Source organism: Artemia franciscana, chromosome 4 (assembly GCF_032884065.1).
Source record: "Artemia franciscana chromosome 4, ASM3288406v1, whole genome shotgun sequence".
Taxonomy (NCBI): Eukaryota; Metazoa; Arthropoda; class Branchiopoda; order Anostraca; family Artemiidae; genus Artemia; species Artemia franciscana.
The window spans coordinates 44,311,857-44,332,497 of record NC_088866.1 but is presented as its reverse complement, the minus strand read 5'-3'; the positions used below and the strand labels follow the sequence as shown (position 1 = coordinate 44,332,497).

General features: G+C 36.4%; 1 protein-coding gene across 7 annotated transcripts in view; it reads right to left on the bottom strand.

Annotated features, from left to right (window-relative positions):
- Positions 1 to 20,641, bottom strand: part of LOC136026473 (protoporphyrinogen oxidase-like) — an 84,969-nt gene that overhangs the window by 25,701 nt on the left and 38,627 nt on the right. For all 7 annotated transcript variants that reach the window (XM_065703090.1, XM_065703085.1, XM_065703087.1 and 4 more), the window contains 2 exons: positions 17,251 to 17,355; positions 6,178 to 6,317 (listed from right to left, as the gene is read on the bottom strand). In XM_065703090.1, the coding sequence (XP_065559162.1) occupies positions 17,333 to 17,355 (23 nt within the window). In that variant the 3' untranslated portion in view covers positions 6,178 to 6,317; positions 17,251 to 17,332. The remainder of the gene's footprint in view (positions 1 to 6,177; positions 6,318 to 17,250; positions 17,356 to 20,641) is intronic.

Genomic DNA, 20,641 nt, shown 5'->3' with positions numbered 1-20,641 from the left:
AACGCTTTAGTGGCTTTTTTACTCGTACAAGTACACTACGTTAACGTGGTTTATCAAGAATTCGCTCAAGGCGTCTTTATTAAGAGATAAAAAGAAGTGAAATAAACTAAAAATAAAACAGAACCAGCGTTTCTTTGTTCGCAATGTTCTTTGCTTTTTCTGGGGCTAAGGGCGATAATTCGGACAAATTTGAGGGGAAGAGGGATTCCACCCACAAATAAGATTATTTATGTACATAAGACGGAAATAAGAACAATTCTGTCACATGGTGCTGGAGTCTGGGTCAATTCGACCCAAGTTAAAACCCGCATGACCTCTTTGATAACGGGTACAAAGGCTAGCCTGCTCAATAATAAACTGAGCGTGTCTCGGAACTACCATAGTATCCATGGAGCTATGACTATGACTTTTTTTTAGTAAAAACTCCCTAAATGTATAAAAAAGAAAAGATTAGCGTCTAGAAGTTTTCCAGTAAGACCCTCTCCCCACTCGCACACAAACTTCTGCGAGGATATTACTTCCGGGCAAACTGGGACAGCAATTGGTAACTAGCTTAAACTTGACTTTTTTCTTAAAAAGAACAAAGCATAATTTGCTTCATTAGTATTAGAGGTGCACAAGGCCACCTTGTGCCCTTGGGCACAAAGTGGCTCAAGGGTCAAATAAAAGAGTACTTTTAAGATCACAATGTTCAATTATTCAGGCCCTTTGAACAAACCAAGGGATATGGGAAGAGGGGGGTGGGGGTGGTTCAGCCCTCTTTCACGCGTGCAAGAACGATTATTATTATTTTCAATAATGAGCAATAATTGTACATTGTGCATTGTCGTTTCTGCTATGGCATTTCTGTCATCTTGCAGTGCAAAACAACAATTTCGGCCCAAAGCTAATCAAGTAAAAAAGATCCGAAAAACATTATAGATCAGTAGGCATGTGGATACCATGTGGATATAATTCGATTCGAGTCAAACTAAAACCCACAGACCTCTTTGAGAAGAGCTTAAACACTAGCCTGCCTAATAATCATCTCAGTTTATCATGGAACTGCCACGGTATCCATGGAGCTTGTGGATGCTTGTGACTCATTTCTGCTTCAGTTAGAGGACCTACACATGCCCAAGGATAATGTTTCCCCATTGATAATAATTTCCCATCTTAAGGCAATTTCAGTAGGGAAGATTCTCGTAAGGAATAGATAAAAGTTCTGAATGACTAACAGAATTGGATCAATATATTCCCGTTTTGTGAAACATTTGCTTCATCTGCCTCCGTGGTACAGGAATGCGCAAGTCACTGCCAAATACAGTCACTATACCTGACGTCACCGTCGCTAGACGGATAGCAAAGCACAAAAGAAAGGTCATTTATCCGACTGGTCCCATTTTGGATTCAACTATTTTATCTATATATTTTTTTTATTTTATTTTGCATTTTGGCCCCTTTTTCGTTTTTTGTCAGTTTTGTTCTTAGAGTTTGTTTCTTTTCTCCTTTTTTTCTCTTAAGTGCTCCGTGTAGGTTTGTGTTAATTTGACGGGCTTTTCAATTAATTTTACTGTCAAGACTAGTCGAAATAATAGCTACCATTCCTAAATCATATTTTAATGGTAATTTGTTTTCCCTTATTAAGTTTTTATTAAGAATCTTTTTTTATTTTTATTTTTTGATTGCAACGGGCTGTGGTTTGTTCTTTACTAGGCTGCAGATGCCAGTGCAACCATAATAAATGTTTAGATCAGCACTGCTTCACTGAAATAATTCATTATGCAGACGGTGAACGAACTAGTGGAAAATCGAGAATGAGTAAGAATATACTAGAATTTCCCTGATTTGGATGAAGGAATGACGATTTGTCACGAAGGGAAAAAACTGATTATCCTATTTTATATTTGATTGTTTTCTAAATAATGCTGGGAAATCCGATGCCCCCTTCATGGAAAATTCCCTTCCCCCATACAAATTCCTCCATAGAAAGATCCTCCCAAGCTCTCTCGTATCATTCTAGGACCACTGAGTTGATAGGATCACCCCTGGTAAAAAAAAAAAAAAAATAAAGAGAAAAAAATGAAATAAACACGCATCTGTGATCTTTCTTCTGGCAAAAAATACAAATTCCACACTTTAAAAGATAGGAGTTTTAAACCCCTGCAATAAGGGTCTCTGATACGCTGAATTTGACGGTATGATTTTCATTAAGATTTTACTACTTTTTGAGAGTATTTCCCGTTTTTTTTAAATAAAGGAAATTTTCTCAGGCTCGTAACTTTTGATAAGTAGGACTAAACTTGATGATACTTATATATTTAAAATCAGCATACAAATCTGATTCTTTTGATGCATCTATTGGTATAAAAATTCTTTTTTTTAGAGTTCCGGCTACTATTGAGCAAGGTCACCCCTTACTTATTTTCGTTACCACGAATTGTTTGATAACAATGTACTACCACCTAACCATAAAACAAGGCATCTGTTATTTTAAATTCCGAAAAATCAAAAGCGAGAGGCAAAAAATTTGTAAAAAATAAACTGCTTCCTACTTTTATCAGATAAGTAGATTTTAGCTAAAAGTGCTGTGCCTTAAAAATGGTGCTTGCTTTCAGCAAGAAATGCTCTCTTTGACAAGAAACAAATTATGACCCCGTTATTCGAACTCATTAAATTTGATTTTTGACTTTAATAAGATGATACAAAAATAAATATTGAAAAAGAATAAAATACCAAATGATCTTACAAAGCCCAGAATTTAGGTATCATCAATGCATTATTTCGGTCTTAGGCAACTGGTATAAAATTCCGGTCACTGTCTGTTGACTGAACAGACTAAAATATTAGCACCTTTCATGCATTACAATTATTGTGGGGTCTAAAATTGTTAAAGGCAGGAGACAGTTGCAAGTAATTAATTGCCATCTATAATAATTGTTTTCTGGAAGTTGCAATTTGACATGGCGAGTACCAATTTCAACAAAGAAATATGCGTTACATAAGTCCCGGTGGCTCAGTCGGTAGAGGCGTTTGTCTCGTAAATCGAACGCGGACGAATTCGAGCCACACCCGGGAATTTTTTTCCAACAAAGAAATATGGAAAGGAAAGCTTTTTTTAAAAACGGATTGAATGACAAAACGTCTAATGGTGGGGAGGGAGGATTGCTTCAAAAATAAACTGTTTCCTACTTTTAGATGTGAACTAGAAAGCGATTTTTTTTTGTGTTAAAAAAAAAATACTAAATCAAAATACTTTTTGCATATCATATTTTTCCCAAGAATAAAAACTCACGAAAAGCACATCGCATGAGAATAATATGAATCGTAAGTTTGGCATAAGAAAAATTATTCCTAGATTCAGTAACTAGATTCAGTCTTGCCTTCACCCTCTTTAAGAATGTGTTAAACACTCTATAAGGAAATCTAGTCAAGGCCCTCTATCAATTAGGGAGTGACTGCCGCACCCGAAAATCATGCACAGGGACACGCAAATCACATAAGTCAATGTAAAGCAAATTCTCATGTAAGAGGAAGTGTAATAAGGTGCTAATCGAGTACAAAAAATTCACCCCATCAGCGATTGTGATAGCCATTTCTTCGGAAATGAGTCTTATCTTACATCTTCTACTATAGAAATGGCTGTGTTTTCCGAACTCTGTTGATTTTTGCCGAACGTCAGAATTCGTCTCATAGCCTCAGCTTAGCTGTGAAATGGACGTTTTATAAGACAGGGAGAAAACATCTAAATACCAAAACCAGTCTTAAGTTAATATTAAGACACTTCTTATTGATAGCTCATTGTAGAATTGACCATTGGATATTGCAAGTTTAATTTCCGGATAATTGCTAAAATCTGGCTTTTACTGACATTATTTATGTGGGATTCTATTTTCAAATTGAAAATTTCTCTATCAAACAAAATCATCAAATTGAATAGTCAGAATGCACTTTTTAATTCGAAGTCTTTAGGGACAAAACAATACAGTGTTAAATATTAAATTACACTAACAATACACAGATAATGCACAAACTAACAATACACAATATAATCAATACACAAATAATTATAAAATAATAATAGACAATGCAAAAAAGAACCGAGGGAATAAGACTGAAACCTAAGATTTGAACTTTTGTGCAGAAGGGTAAGAGTTTTCCTTTTAGAGAGGTATAACTTGGGTGGGATTTTCTTTTCCAGTTTTAACTAGATTTTCTTTTGCTTGTTGTTGTGTTCGAAAACTTTCCTACCAATCGTCTAGAAAAATCAACGAGAGACATGCCCTCTCCCCTGCCCTTGTAAATGATGTCTTGTTTTGTAAAAATTTTTTTCTGTTCCTGGTATTTAAATTAATTTCCAAAAAGACGTCGGTGCTTTAATGTTCAGCTTAAGAAAATCGCTGAAGTTTAAGAAAAAAGAAGTAGTAGTAGTATTAGTAGTAGTTACTTTATAGTTCAATTTAAGGCTTCTTTTATAGGGTTCTTTCACCACTCGTGCTTATGATTCCAATAGACTACATTCTCAGATACATTGGACTACGAGGACCAGGACATAGAACGAGCAGTTCAGTTCCAATTCCCAGTAAGGGTAATTGAGGACACTGTTTCACCGGCACAACAAGTATCGAATACAATAGGAAACGCAAATGACACCTTCAATAGGCTCCACAAAGTACGGCGATCCCATATTTTCTTCCTTCGCTGAAAGCTACAGCTTTTTAATAGAAAGTCTTGCCTGTGCTACTATATGCTTCAGAGACATGGCACTTAAACCAGCAGCAAGAAAAACAAGTCAAAGCGTTCGAAAATGTTAACTTGAATATTAAATATTTACTGGACTGTGAAAAAGCCTAATTAATCGATACAAGATATTCACTTATAAACTACTCTATCACAGTACAAGAATGAGATATTTAGGACATGAGGATACATTTTTGTCGAATGAACGATCAAAAGCTTCCGAGTGCTGTTTGTCACTGGCATCCGGTGGACACCCGTAAAAGGGGAAGCCCCCAGAATGAAGTGCAGTACAATTATCAGGCAGACCTATACCACCTTAATATCTATATCCAAACAAGTTAGGATGACATCATAGCTGCGGTAAACTTCAAAGATGATTGGAGGCTTTTCCTTGACACCCTGGCTGTCATTAGGCAGAGCTAAGATCTACAGCAATGTATAGCACATATGGTTTTAAAGGGTATAATTATAGTGACTGTAGGCTCTTATTTAATTCCCAGGATGCCATTGGTGGTACAGGCAGGGTATGGCAAATTAAGGCAACTTATGGCCACTAAATTATTGGCCACTAAATTGTCTTTGAATTTTGTTTGAATGAGCCTTTCCTCCATCTTCTAAAATCATTGATTAGATATAATCACGCCTTAAATTATTTCCTGGAGAAGAGTTTTACTACCGAAAAAGAACGAAAAAGAAGTTACAGTTCTTACCTTGGCAGGCAAAGACAATGTTACTTTGTCTAAGGTAAAACTACGACCCTTTTGGAGATAACAGATAAACAACAGTAATTTTGAGAATATCTAAAAAATAAATAGAAAAACAACAATGACAGTATTTTCGTGACAAACAATCTCAAATAGCATTAATGTAAGCCACATCATTCATCTTCTGAACTGAGATATCAAACCTATATCTAATCAAGTTTCAATTAATCTTGTCAAAATTACAAAAATTTTGGAGACAGCCTAACACAATTTAAGATAATTTCCAACCAAAAATTTAGAAACAGTTCTTTATAATTACCTAGTGGTTCTCATCCCTTTTAGGGAGGGAAAAATTGTCAATCACTTTTAACTTCCAATACTTTCAGCATTGACCATCGGCACTATTTTTGACGGTCGGTCACGTAACTAAGCGAAGTGTTTGGAAAATCTTGACAAAAAAGTACCTATGCGAAATCACTCCTCTTTGGTTATTCCATGGCTTAACAGATACATTCGTCGTGGTTTTTCCTTACCCTCTTAAAAAAAACTGGCTATGCCCTTACTGAGAGATTAATGTCGCATGACTAATACAAAAAAATTTTCGGAATCTATTTTTAGTTTATTGTTTGGTGGCCTACTACACTGGCCTACTTTAGTCTTTTTTCTCTCTTTTATTTCCTAGCTAATTAGGTTTTTTTTTTAATCTTTGGAAGGGAAAGAAAGGGGCCAAAGTCTTTCAAGGAAGCTAACTTACTGTTCATCGGGTGTTGCTTCTTTTTTAAAGAGTCCTGAAGTGTCGGCAATTTCTTGAGCTTTTTCTAAGCTAAAATACTGCGTTTCTTGTCGCAAATCAAGGCGCAACTCCGTCAGGTCTTGATTTGGTTTCACCCTAACCTAGAAAGCAATACATATTTAAATTACAGAACTACACATGGGAGAAAAGGCTGAGAAAAGGTTTTTTTTACAAGTGGGAGTTTAATAACGTGAAGTGCAAATACCTGATTGAGTTAGCTAAAGAAATAAAAGCCTAGAAAGGTATACTTCCTGGCATTGTAAAGGTATTCTAAACCATCTTCCATGGGGAGAAATATTGCATCAAATACATCTGTCAGTTCCTTTATTCAGAAATTCACTAGAAACATAAAGCATGGCAATTAAACTGGGCATTAGTCGTGGGCATTAGCATCATATTAGGCACTTTTGCAATATTAGCAGCACAGAACTACGTACAAAAAAAAGATAATTAGATTTCACAGTTTATGAGAGCATAGAAAGATAAAATTATACATTATAGGAGCTAATTGAAAAGAAAGAAGCTAAAATAAATCCTAAGCAAATATATATGCAAAAATTGTCTTTTTTGAAAATAGCAGCATGACATACAGACGAAATATTCACTCAAATTTTATTCTAGTCACTGCCTTTGCAAACAGTAGCTGTTCTAAATATATCTTGCTTTTTGTGATGGAAAGGCAGTGTGGTCTTCGTTACTAATACAAAAACAGTGTTTTACCGTAATTAAACATGATCCTACCTAAGACTGATCCAAGGGCCCGCACTCACGGTATAATTTTAGGGAAAATATTCAAGCTTAGGAGTATAAAAGACCTATTAGGAAAAGCGAACAACATTGAGCTGACAATCCTTGAAAACCCATACATGTATGACTAAAATCCATATTTCTGGATATTGTCCTCTTCCTAGATAAATCTTCTAATCTCCGTCTGAGGGATGTTAAGTGGCGACTAGATTCTAGATCAACTTAAACTTTCAAAAATAGAACACATATTATATGATTAACAAGCTTTATTAACTACACAGCACACTCACTCACAGAGGAAGGAAGATCCCGTGGAGATCAGAAATAAAGGATTTCTCGGGGAAGCAGCTGAAAAAACTATCAGCACATTTAAGGTTAATCCGATTTCCAATTTCAATTATCGGACTCCGATTTTTATGAAAAAGGGATGAAAGTATCCTTTGCACCAGTTTTCGGGAGAGTTACAATGCAGGCATGCTCTTAATCCTGGTTAACTCTAAAATTTAAAAAAAAATGTAAGATTTTTGTAAAGTTCTAGACCTGCTTTCATATTAAAAACTCAGTACAGATTTCCAGGAAAGAAATAAGAGCCAATATTTATATTCAAGAAATCCAAAAATAACCTTGATTGCTTTTTCAATTATTTATTCAATTGTTTTAGGAAAAATAGAAAATTAACATGAATATGGTCTTTAAGAGATACTATCGACATAGTTTTGAGAGAAGAACAGTGTAGTTTTCGGCGCACCGTGTAGCCAAGTGTAGACCAAGAACAGTGTAGCCAAGGCGCACCGTGTTTGTTAGAAGGTGAAAGGAGTTTGAAAAAAAGGAAGGCAACTCTGCAAAATAAGTTTTAGAGTATTGGAAGACAAAGCAATGATAAAGGTCAAGTGATGTTCTTGAAACATGGGGTTTAGATATGTTTTACCATTTATTACATCCTAGACTAAATAGAATTTTCAGGGTCAAATTATACACCTAGTGGCCTCTATTTAGGCTCAACTGATGGTGACTACAACCTCCAAGCAGGAAAAGAAATTGAAAAAATTACGTTAGAATTATCTACAGAAAGATGTTGCTTTTGAGTCCATTCACTATTTACTCAACTTCTATCCCCAGTTCCCACACACTCTGTTTTGCTGAAAGCCATAACGATTTGTTGGAGGGTTTTTTACATGGCCCTTCTATGGAAAATGGAAATTTGCATGTGCTCAAATTTTCCAGTGCATATGAGAAAATATAGTCAGGAATAATTGAATGTTCAATTGTTTATATGCTAAAATATCGTTCTCTTGCTTCTTTGTAGTAATAATGAAGCCTCCCTCCTGACTCAAATATAAGCAAAAGAGGCCGAATCAAGGTGAAAAAATTGATCATAATAGGCAATTCTCCAGCTACGGTACCCCCTAAGCCAAGGCGCCACGAGTATCAGCAACACATGTCCAACCCTTTCCCACCAAGGAACGGTTGTGGCGGCCTGAGTATCAGCGAAGCCTGTCCGACCCTTCCCCACCAAGGAAAGGCTGTTGGGGTTGCACTGGCGGATCTGGGGAGAACCCCCCCCCCCAAAAGAAATATTTTTTCTAGCACACTCTTATCCCTTTTTTTACTTTTTACTCTCTTTTTTAGAATAAGTTTGTCAACTTTGTCACATTTTTTCCCACGAAATACGTGCGTACTTCGAAAAATACAAGCCTGTTGTGTCCTGCTCTAAGATGTCTGGACCTATGTTGGGTCTGCACTTTAAAGCATCGTTTATGAATCTAGAGTCATACATCTCAATTATTCACAAAAGCACAAAATAAAAACTTAGAAAAGGGACGAAGCATAGAAGCACTTTTTTTTACTTTTATCCTCAAATCTAGTAATGCTCCTTCTTCTCTTTAGGCTGGGGTCATCATTCATATCCCAAAATCGGATAAATGAGATCTCTGATCTTGTGATTCTTTTGGAAGAATAAAGAAGGGCTCTATGACTGGTTAGCTTTTTGAGTTGTGTATAAAGGATCTTTTTGAATATTTGGATATTGGTGTTAATCAAGTAGGTTTCAAAATAGGGCATTCCTACCCTATTTTGGACAGGTCACACACCATCCCCATTTTTATTTAATTTCTGAACGTTTTTGAATTAATACATGTTCTGATTTTGGCTCACCGCACACGAATAATTAAAACAAAATTTGCATAGTAATTTTTTTTTGGTTGATAAAAAATAGGGGTGGGGGAGGAGGCCTAGTTGCCCTCCAATTTCTGGTTAATTAAAAATGAAACTAAATTTTTTATTTTTTCACGAAAGTTTTTGTTAGTAATAAACGTACGTACCTTACGAATCAACTTACGTACGAACTATTTGTGTATTTTTTATTACGTACATGATGGGTTCGCCCCCTTGTCAATACTTAGGTCTTTACACTAAAGCTTGAATTTTGTCCCAAATCTTTACGAATGACCCCTGAATCACAAAGGTCGTAGAAAAAATAGTTGAAATTACTAAACATTCTTCAGCGTAAAGAGCAAGATATTGTGGAGGAGACTAACCCCCTTATATACATAATATTTTATGTTCGTTTTAAGTTTTAATGCAGCTCATTACTTCCAGTTGAAAAAAAATTATTTTCTCATTTTTTTTTAATTATGCTAGAAAATCCTGCGCCTCCTTCATGGAAATTCTTTTCCCTCGTGATAAATTCCTCCATGGAGAGATCCTCCCACGTAACCCCCTCCCCCGACCCACCCCCACCCCAACGCGAATAAGTCCCCCCTGAAAATGTCTGCACACTTCCCAGTAACCATTACTGTATGTAAACATTGGTCAATGTTGGTAACTTGCAGCCCCTCCCCCGGGGAGGATTAGGTCGTCGCCAAAGACATAGTTATTAGGTTTTAGACTAAGCTGAACAGAATGGTAGTCTCAAAATTTTGATCCAGTGACTTTGGGGAAAGGTGTGCATTGGGGGGGCCTAGGCGCCCTCTAATTTTTTGGTCACTTAAAAAGGGCACTAGAAGTTTTAGATTGCATTAGAATGAGCCCTCTCGCGACATTCTAGGACCACTGGGTCGATACGATCACCTCTGAAAAAAAAAATAACATCCGTCCTAACATCCGTGATCTGACTCTTGGCAAAAAATTGAAAATTCCACATTTTTGTAGATAGGAGCTTGAAACTTCTACTGTAGGGTTCTCTGTAACGCTGAATCTGATGGTGTGACTTTCGTTAAGATTCTATGAATATTTGGGGGATATTTTTCCTATTTGCTAAAATAAAGCTACTTTTCTCAGGCTTGTAACTTTTGATGGGTAGGATTAAACTTGATGAATTTTGAATGTTTAAAATCAGTATTAAAATGCGATTTTTTTGATCTAACTATTGGTATCAAAATTCAAAAAGGTTTTAGAGTTTTGGTTACTATTGAGCCGGGTTGCTCCTTACTACAGTTCATTACCACAAAATGTTTGGTTTGGCAAAACCGCTTTAAAGAATATGCAATTTGGCAAACGAAAACTACAAAATAGAGGCTGTTAGAGACATTGTTGCAGCAATGTCAATTAGACAAATAAAAAGAGAATTTTTTACACAAGATAGTGCTTTCAGGCGACGATATTTATTTAAACCATATTTTCTTTTGCAAGAAAATCGAAATTAATGCGACAAAAAATGACCCTCAGCTTTTGACAGAAGAAGAAGAAGAAGACGGAATAGTACTATTATCCCACTCGAAAGTTAAAATAACAAACAACTTTAAGGGAGATGTTAGAAAGCAAGCAAAAGTTTTGACAGATCCGTTCAAACGTGCGAAAATTCTGGAAGATAAATTGGGATACAACAGATACAGTGAAGAGGAGAACATCAAGACTTCTATGGTAGATTATGATTGGATAATCGCCAAAAAGGGGGTTTATGGAAACGGAAGAGAAAAGCAAGGAGAAGTTATTCAAGGAGAATATACGGACAAATCTCAACAATCTAAAAGTGGGACAATGGTAGAAGTAAAAGAAGATAGGGGCACATTTACTGAGAAAAATAAAAATAAAAGGAATAGAGTTGGGAAAAGACGGAAGAAAAGAGAAAGAATGAAATTATTAGTGGAAAAATCTGATGATATTTCTGATTAATTAAAAAAAAATATTTCTTGTATTTTTATGAATTAATTTAGTTTCACTTTAGTTTAATATAAATAAGCACACATGAAAACTGCCCATATTTGATATCTGTTGCCGGGTTTCCAAGTTCCCCCTGTAAATAGGTCTAACACCAAACTGGCTGAACATGTCGCAAGGAAAAAAAAGTAGAACCTCAGATATAAAAAAAAAAAGAATAGAAGGAAGACTCTACAAGAGTTTGCAGTCATGTTTCGCCCTTAACGCAAATCACTTTATGCATTTAGAGTGGGATCTATGCTATAGAACTGTGGATTAAATTATTCAACTTAACGATACTCCGGCCGCTATTCCTCTTCCTATCTTTTTTTTAGAAGAACTAGACGAGGAAACATTTAGTCACACCAAAAACCAGGAAATCTATCTATATAAAAATAAGTTGTTTGTCTGTCTGTCGACTGACGTCATTAGGATTGAGCTGTATGTCGTCATGAAGAAGTTGTCTGTCTGTGTGTCTGTCTGTCAGGTGACGTCATGTTTCTGTGTCGACAGACGTCATGAAGTTAGTTGTCGTCATTTTTGCTATGACGGTGACGTCATTAATGGTATTTAAGAGATACGTTCACGGAAAAATGTTTAATTGTAAAATGACTGAAGAACCTACAATGGCAACAGCCGAGGAAGCTGCTCAAAGAGTCTATGCCAAAAAACTTGCTGCTGATAGAGAAAGTAAGAAAAGAAAGCGTGCCGAGGAATCACAAGAACAGCAAGAAAACAGGCTTGCAGCTGATAGAGAAAGTAAGAAAAGAAAGCGTGCCGAGGAATCACAAGAACAGCAAGAAAACAGGCTTGCGGCTAAAGAACGCAAAACCGCGCAGTTAGATGAAAATCCACCTGGAAAGCGAGAGTCAAAACATATCAAAACTGAAAATGATAGCGATGATGATTGGGTTTGGGATTTTGACTTGGATAAGGTCATCAATGCCTACCAGATTTAAGTTAAAAAACAAAGGTTCGGCGATATGTACTTCATAGTGACGCTGAAAAATAAAGAAGAAAAAAAAACTGAAAAAATGTAAAAAACTAAAAAAAAACTGAAAAGAAAAAACACTCAAAGATAAATTACAGACTGGGACACAAATGACGACCGACACCGAGGGAATATAAATGACGACCAGGAACCTCAAAGAAAAATTACAGACTGGGACACCCGGACACAAATCACGACCGGGAATATAAATGACGACCGGGACGCAGGGACACAACTACAACGAGGACGCCGGGGGCACAGGTGGGATATATAATTGACGACTGAGACACAGGGATTGTTTGAATAGAAATTACAGACCGGGACACCGGGACACAAATGACGACCGTGACACTGGGACACAGGGAATATAAATGACGACCCGGACACTCAAAGAGAAAATACAAACTGGGACACCAGGACACAAATGACGACCGGGACACAGGGAATATAAATGCTATTTATATGCAGAGACAATGGGACAGCGAAGAATGTTGTATATTCCTATGTTTTACGTTGTTAAACATATATATTTATATCTATCTCTATTCACAGGTGGGACACAGGGACACAGCTACAATGGCGCGTAACGACTTACGCGCGCGGGGGGACATGGGGGGGCGCGAAGCGCCCCACCAACTAGGTGTTGGGGTGGCGCGAAGCGCCACCCCAACAGCTAGTATATATATAAAAATAAGTTGTCTGTGTGTCGAGTGACGTCATGTCATCATGTCATGTCGTCATGAAGTTAGTTGTCGTCATGTTTGTTATGACGATGACGTCATTAAAGGTATTTAAGACATTCGTTCACGGAAAAATGTTTAATTGTAAAATGACTGAAGAACCTACAATGGCAACAGCCGAGGAAGCTGCTCAAAGAGTCTAAAAGAGTGCCAAAAAACTTGCTGCTGAAGGAAAAAGTAAAAAAAGAAAGCGTGCCGAGGAATCACAAGAACAGCAAGAAAACAGGCTTACGGCTGATAGAGAAAGTAAGAACAGAAAGCGTGCCGAGGAACTACCAGAGCAACACGAAACCAGACTTGCTACTAAAAGAGAAAGTGAAAAAAGAAGGCTTGCCGAGGAATCACAAGAACAGCAAGAAAACAGGCTTGCGGCTGATAGAGAAAGTAAGAAAAGAAAGCGTGCCGAGGAATCACAACAACAGCGTGAAATTAGGCTTGCGTCTCAAAAAGAAATCACCAAAAGAAAGCGTGCCGAGGAATCACAAGAGCAAGCTGGGTCAGTGCGATGCTGGATGTATTCAGTGGAATGGCAAAAACGAGGATTGCCACACGCACATATACTAATCTGGCTACAGTATAAAATTACTTCTAACGAAATTGATGATGTGATTTCCGCTGAAATACCTGATGAAAATGTCGATAAGGGGTTATATGATATTGTAGTAAAAAATATGATACATGGACCTTGCGGTGCACTGAACGAAAATTCACCATGCATGGCCAAAGGAAGGTGCACAAAGCAATATCCTCGACTTTTAGTACCCAACACAATTACTGGCAATGATGGTTACCCACAATATAGAAGAAGATCTACTTAAGATGGCGGTAAAACAGCAATAATAAAGAAGCGTAACGGTACCACCATCGAAGTAGATAACCAGTGGGTTGTTCCATATTCCCCATTATTATCAAAAACATTTAATGCACACATAAACGTTGAATACTGTAACTCCGTAAAGGCAATCAAATACATATGTAAATGCGTCAACAGAGGCAGAGACATGGCAGCCCGAAATCAAAGATATCGACGAAATCGTACAATATCAGGCTGGAAGATACATAAGCAGTAATGAAGCTGTTTGGCGAATTCTTTCATTTCCGATACATGAACGTAGTCCAGCTGTTGTTCACTTAGCGGTACATTTACAGAATGCTCAACGTGTTTATTTTTCGGAATCCAACGTGCAACAAAGAGCCCTGAATCCACCGGATACAAAGTTAACTGCTTTCTTTTCGCTATGCAAAAATGATTCTTCTGCAAAAAAAACTGCTGTGTACTGAAGTGCCTTCGTATTACACGTGGAATACTAAAAACAAAGTATTTGAACGTCGAAAACAGGGTAAGTCAGTCCACGGAAAACCTATCATCTTCAAAGATACCACGATAGGAAGACTCTACACCGTTCACCCCAATCAACATGAATGCTTCTTTCTACGCCTGCTTTTGGTGAATGTACCTGGTCCGACGTCCTTTGAGTATTTGAGAACTGTAAACGGTACTATACATGACACTTACCGTAGTGCATGCCAAGCTCTGAATTTATTGGAGAATGACCAACACTGGGATAACTGCATCAATGACGAGTGCGAAACGTCAACTCCAAGTCAAATTTGTACATTGTTTGGAATCATTCTAACAACTTGCTCTCCTTCAGCTCCTACACAGTTATGGGGAAAATATAAATCGAAAATGTCCGAAGATATACTCCATCGAAAACGGTTAGAGACGTCAGATATGACTTTTGATTTTACATAAGAAATTTATAACTACACTAGTTATTATAGAAAATTTGTGCGTATGTATGGCAAACAAACCTCTTCAGGATTTGGGAATACCTTCACCTAATCGTACCGCTGCTGTTTCGACATGTGTAGAATTGGATCGTGAACAAAGTTACAGTACGAGTGATCTATTGTCGTATGTAAAAAATAACATTTCCAAGTTAACGTCGGAACAAAAAGACATTTATGATACGATAATGCATTGTGTCGATAACAACGTTGGAGAAATTTTCTTTTTGGATGCGCCAGGAGGTACTGGTAAAACATTTGTGATATAACTGATTCTGGCATTGCGGGAGATTTCAGGCAAACATTACAAATAATACCTAGATCAACCCCTGCAGACGAAATGAATGCTTGCCTGAAAAATTCTAATTTATGGGCACACGTGAAAACATTAAAATTAACTACAAATATGCGTGTCCGATTGCAAAACGATGACTCTGGTCAAACATTTTCAGATCAATTGCTGGCAATTGGAAGCGGAAAGCTCCCAGTAGATTCAATTTCAGGACGAATACAACTACCTGCTGAATTCTGTAATTTAGTGACGTCCAAAAATGAATTGATTGAAAAAGTATTCCCGAATATTCTAAACAATTATAAAAATAATAAATGGCTAAGTGAAAGAGCGATTCTTGCACCCAAAAATATAGACGTCCACGAAATCATCAATATTGTTTTAACCAAGCTACGAGACCAGGCAGTCCTTTACAAGTCAGTCGACACAGTTTTGGAACCAAATGAGGCGGTTAATTATCCATCTGAATTTTTAAATTCCGTGGATATTTCAGGGTTTCCACCACACGTGCTACAACTAAAAATAGGCGAACCAATAATACTGTTAAGAAATATCAACCCACCAAAACTTTGCAATGGCACGCGACTCGCCGTAAAAAAAAACAATGGAAAACATAATAGAGGCCACAATCTTGACAGGGCCTTTTGAGGGTGAGGCTGTTCATATTCCTCGCATTCCCATGGTTCCAACGGATCTGCCTTTTCAATTTAAAAGATTGTGATTCCCAATTCGATTAGCATTTGCAATCACCATCAACAAAGCTCAAGGTCGATCATTAGAAAAATGTGGTATGGATCTTAATACTGATTGTTTTTCCCATGGACAATTGTACGTTGCATGGTCGAGGGTCGGTAAACCTGACAATCTATTTATATGCAGCGACAATTGGACAGCGAAGAATGTTGTATATTCGCAAGTTTTACGCAGTTAATTTGTATTGTATCTATCTATCTATCTATCTATATAAAAACGAGTTGTGTGTATGCAGGTTTGTTTGTTTTTAAAAAGAGCGTTTGCATATGACGTCATTATAAGTACATAAGGATTTGTATATGCACAGACAATGGGAAAGCCAAGAATGTTGTATATTCGCAAGTTTTACGTAGTTCAAAACAAATATATAAATCTATCTATATTCATAGATGGTACACAGGGACACAACTACAATGGCGCGTAACGACTTACGCGCGCGGGGGGGCTTGGGGGCGCGAAGCGCACCTACCAACTAGGTGTTGGGGTAGCGCAAAGACTTTCTCCTTGTTTATTTGTCAACAATTTGTTTTTCTTGATCTAACCAGCCTTGCAAACCACAGGTATGTACAGCCGTAACTGCAGGGGAGGGAAGTCCAAGGATTTTCCGAGCAGTGAAGGTGGATGAAAGGATCTTTCAGAAGCGTGGGGATCAAAGAGTTTTCTAAGAGAGGGGTTCATATGTTGGAAAGTGTATACCTTTAAGAGCAAATATCTGAACTTTGGCGTTCATGTTTTAAAATTTGCCAACGAGGATGGGAGCTTAATAGATAGTTTTGTCAAAAATTGCATTTTATTTTATTAGCCAAACTCCAAAAATATCAGATTTTAAAGCAATTTACCCGTAATTACCAATAGTTTTCCATGACTGACAAACGCCCATCCTCCCCTTATACATTGTACCCCACCCCCTTCCACTAAGAAAAAATTCGATTCGTGTCCGATTATTTCTGTACATAACTAGGACATCTGGCATGTTTATTATATATGATTAAAAAGCAAAGTTAAAGCAAAGAAAATTAACTATTTTAAATGTTGTAGGTTTTTACTTAGTTTTCTCATTTGTTTTATTGGCACTGAGTTATTTTTTAGATTTAAAACTAACGAGTTCTTGGAATTAGCTACGATTTAGATAGATAACTTTTACACATAAACGTAAAAAAAATTATCTCTATACCTAACCTTTTCCCTTTTTCCCACAATTTAAGAAACGCTTGAGATATTAAGTAATATTTTTGTTTCTATTCAACATAATTTATTCAGTCATGTTTTTAGTGTATTGTAAATCATTGCTTTGTTCTGTTTTTTGAAGTATTTTTACATGTATTTTATATCCTCTTCAATCTTGAGGGAAATAAATAAATATCCCCCAAGACATATTAGTCTGAGCTCCCAACAAAAAAAAAAAAAAAAAACATCAATCAAAATCATAACTGGATATAACAAAAAAAAAACAAAAAAACTGTTTTTTCTTCTGGATATAACAGAGGAGCACAAAGTTACTGCGATAAGGAGACAAAGGTAATTAAGATTCTGACAAACGAAAATAGAAAATCATAATAATAATAATTCAAAAACAAAATAACCTGCTTCTTGTTTCAAGGTCAACAAGACTTCCTGGATTTAGAGCTGTCTTTGTGGAGTGATCAAGTAGAAAAATTCTTTGCTTTAGACATTCTTAAATTCAATTCCTGGAAAAAAAATATCAACAATATATATAAAATTTCAAGCTAGGAGTCCATATAATAGGAACATGTACTGTTATCCTTTAGTTATCCAGGGTTATCATTCAGCATCAGTTCAATTGTAGAAAGTTCCATTTTAAACCACTCTATACTTTCACAACTCTGAGCTACTTTTTGCCATTTTTCTAGGGGGTTTCTTTGGACTAATTTTGGGAGAGGATTCCCACTATCCCTTCCTGGAGTGTGGGTATTCTTACAAGACCAAAAATACATATCACATACATGACAACTTCCTATGGTATGACTAGAACAATATCAAAGACAATTATGCAGATTCAAAGGAGCAACTGTGCTTATGATTATTGTAAACATATTATTTACATCTTGAGGAATATCAAAATCTGTTAGTTTCTGGAATGCACATACCTCCCATAATAGATATTCTACAGATCACTCTGAAGAGGTGGAAATACCTTCATGGTGGCCCATATACCATGGTATATACAAGAAGACAATTGTTTCTTGTGATTTGAATTCTTGTCAACCATTTCTTTTTTTGCTACCTTTATAAATCTACAGAGTGATTAAATTTCTTAAAGAAAAATTTCTAAACAAAGGTATTGAACACATTTCTATGCATCTTTCTTTCTTTTCAACAAGGCCAGTGTTTTTACAACAAGTGATCTATCCAGAGAGATGAATAGTCCTTAAATATAAGGAAATATATATAAAAGGGAAGGCCCTTAATTATAAGGAAATTGTTCATCCTAAGCTTGAAGTTGGAATGTCTATTGCCTCCCTATATTTTAAAAAAGACACAAAAGTTCTTGAACGTCCCAGCATTATTCCCTACTGTTGGTAACAACTCAAGAACTAGAGGTCATCGCTTGAAACTTTGCAAGCAGTCAACACTATCTAGAGTCTACACTCAATTCTTTTCATCATGCATTGTCAACAATTGGAACAAAATATCTAATGAAACAGTTACTGCTGAATCTATTGATGTTTTTGAACAAAGGCTGGATGCTGAGTAGTCTTACAGAGAGTGTAAGCTCAATTGAGATGCTACTGATCATACAGCACCTGGTCACTAAAGAAATTTTTATAGCCTACAACTCAAGTCATTTTCGAACAGCTCTACAGGGGAGAAATTCTTATATTGCTCCTATCTGCAATTTAAGGTAAAACTGAATTTAAAACAATAATAGCTAATTACAATTATAAATAGTTATAAAAAGTTATGTCATCATAACTCATTAATACTCCAAATCCCCCTCACTGCCCTCCCGGCCCCATCTGCCCACATTTACACCCTAGTCCACCTGTCTTCTCTTATCTTAGCCTATCTTTTACTGATCTTAACTTTGAAAAAAACAATAGTCAAATTATGCTTATGAGTTAGGGGGAGGTTGTAAGGAAAGAATTAACAGAAATTTGAACTTCTTGTCAGGGTGTAAAGAGGGAGCCAATTGAATGGCAAGTCAATTTATTAACTTGCCAGTAGAATACTTTACTATTATGCTATCTGGTTGAGTCTTCTAGATCTTCAGCGATTTTAACCATGGCTTCCACTTTACACCTCCTTAATTTGTACATTAATGATTTTCACATTTTCTTTACATTTATCTTATTTTCATTTGGTCCATCACTAGAAAAATTCTTGTACAAGCCCTCCTGCTCTCTATTAAACACAAATAATCTTCATTAATAATCCCAGCTGTGCTTCTAACTCTTAATAACCTTCCCTACATAAACAAGGCTTAGCAGCTTACTTGTTACAATGCATTCCAGTCATCTGCCTTTCACAAGGATAGATAGAAACCTAACCCTAAGCTAATGCATTTGTAGATCTTTGAAAACTTATAAATCAAGCAAAGCTGTGAAGGTGAAAACAATTTTCTTGTAGGCCTACTTCATTTAAGCAGAAAATCTATTTTGCCAGGCTCCACTTTAGTAACACAAAATTTTGGTAAAATTCTAGTTTAGCTACTTTTTGCTATCTTGGAAAGAGGTTAGGTTAGGAAAATCAAACTTTCTGTAATGAGTCCAGGTCTAAAAACATACTCTGGAGAGGTATTGCCACACTTCCATGTTAACCCTCTTCTGTTTTCTATGTCTTAGAAATCTACCTACTTGACTATTGAAATTTCAACAAAACAATGTTTTCCCTTAATTTTCAGTTATCAGTTTCTTTTTCTCTGGTTTTGGTTCTGAAAATGCAATTCCTGTTATTTTAGTAGAATTTTAAGCCATGTTAATGATGGAATTAGTCTGTTTGGATAAAAATACATAATCAAACAATGTCAATTGTAGTGGGTGTTGTTTATAAACGCCCCAGTGCTCCCTGTGTTTTGGACCCTGAATCTAATTTGGCTGCTATGTTGTCATATGTTATGTCCAATTCTGCAAGTTAAGATCTTGTCCTTCTGTTGGACTTTTACCTTCCTGAAATCCAATGTATTGATGGATCTAGTTTTTGCCCTAGAGATTCTCCTTTTTGTATGCCCTCTCTGATAATTCCCTCTGTCAAACCATTTCACAGCCAAATCATTTCAGGGAAGGGGAAGTATCCAACACTCTTGATCTGCTTATTCTCAGTAATCCTGATCTTCTTATTAAGAATGAAATAACCACACCCATTAGTAACAGCAACCATGTTGTAATTATTTCAGAGATATGTTTGCCTACTAAACAATCCTCTTCCAAGCAGCAAAAATATGCCAATTACAAATTAGTCTCTGTAAGACTTGCCAGCGTCAATTGGGAGCAGCTTATTACTGATGATATTGTGGAGAGTTGGTCTTAAGTGAAAACTGTAATTTTGCATGCTGAAAAATTGTACACCAAAATTTTTTAGGCTGAACAGGTGAAAAGTCTACCGTTTTTAACAACTGAAACAAGTAAGCTATTTAATGGAAAACATCAAGCATGGATTGCTTACAGGAAAAAGAAAACCCAAGAAAAATTATCAACTCTGCATCACCAGACAACCAACCATATCAAGCAGTTGAAGAGAAGGCTTGAGAAACAATTGGCTGATGATGTTATGGATAATCTTAAATTTTTCTGGTGATATGCATATCAGAAATGTTGAGAGCAGATGCACTGTTCCTGATATCCTGTACAATAGTCAACCAGTTGCTGATCCTGAGCTGAAATTTTCAACCAGCAATTTCCATCCAAGTTTCCTCCAATTCCAGCATTGTTTTTCCCATACTTCCTATATATTATGTATTACCTTACCTTACCTTAAATTACCTTAAATCGCATTTGCCAGCGAGATAAGGTGGTA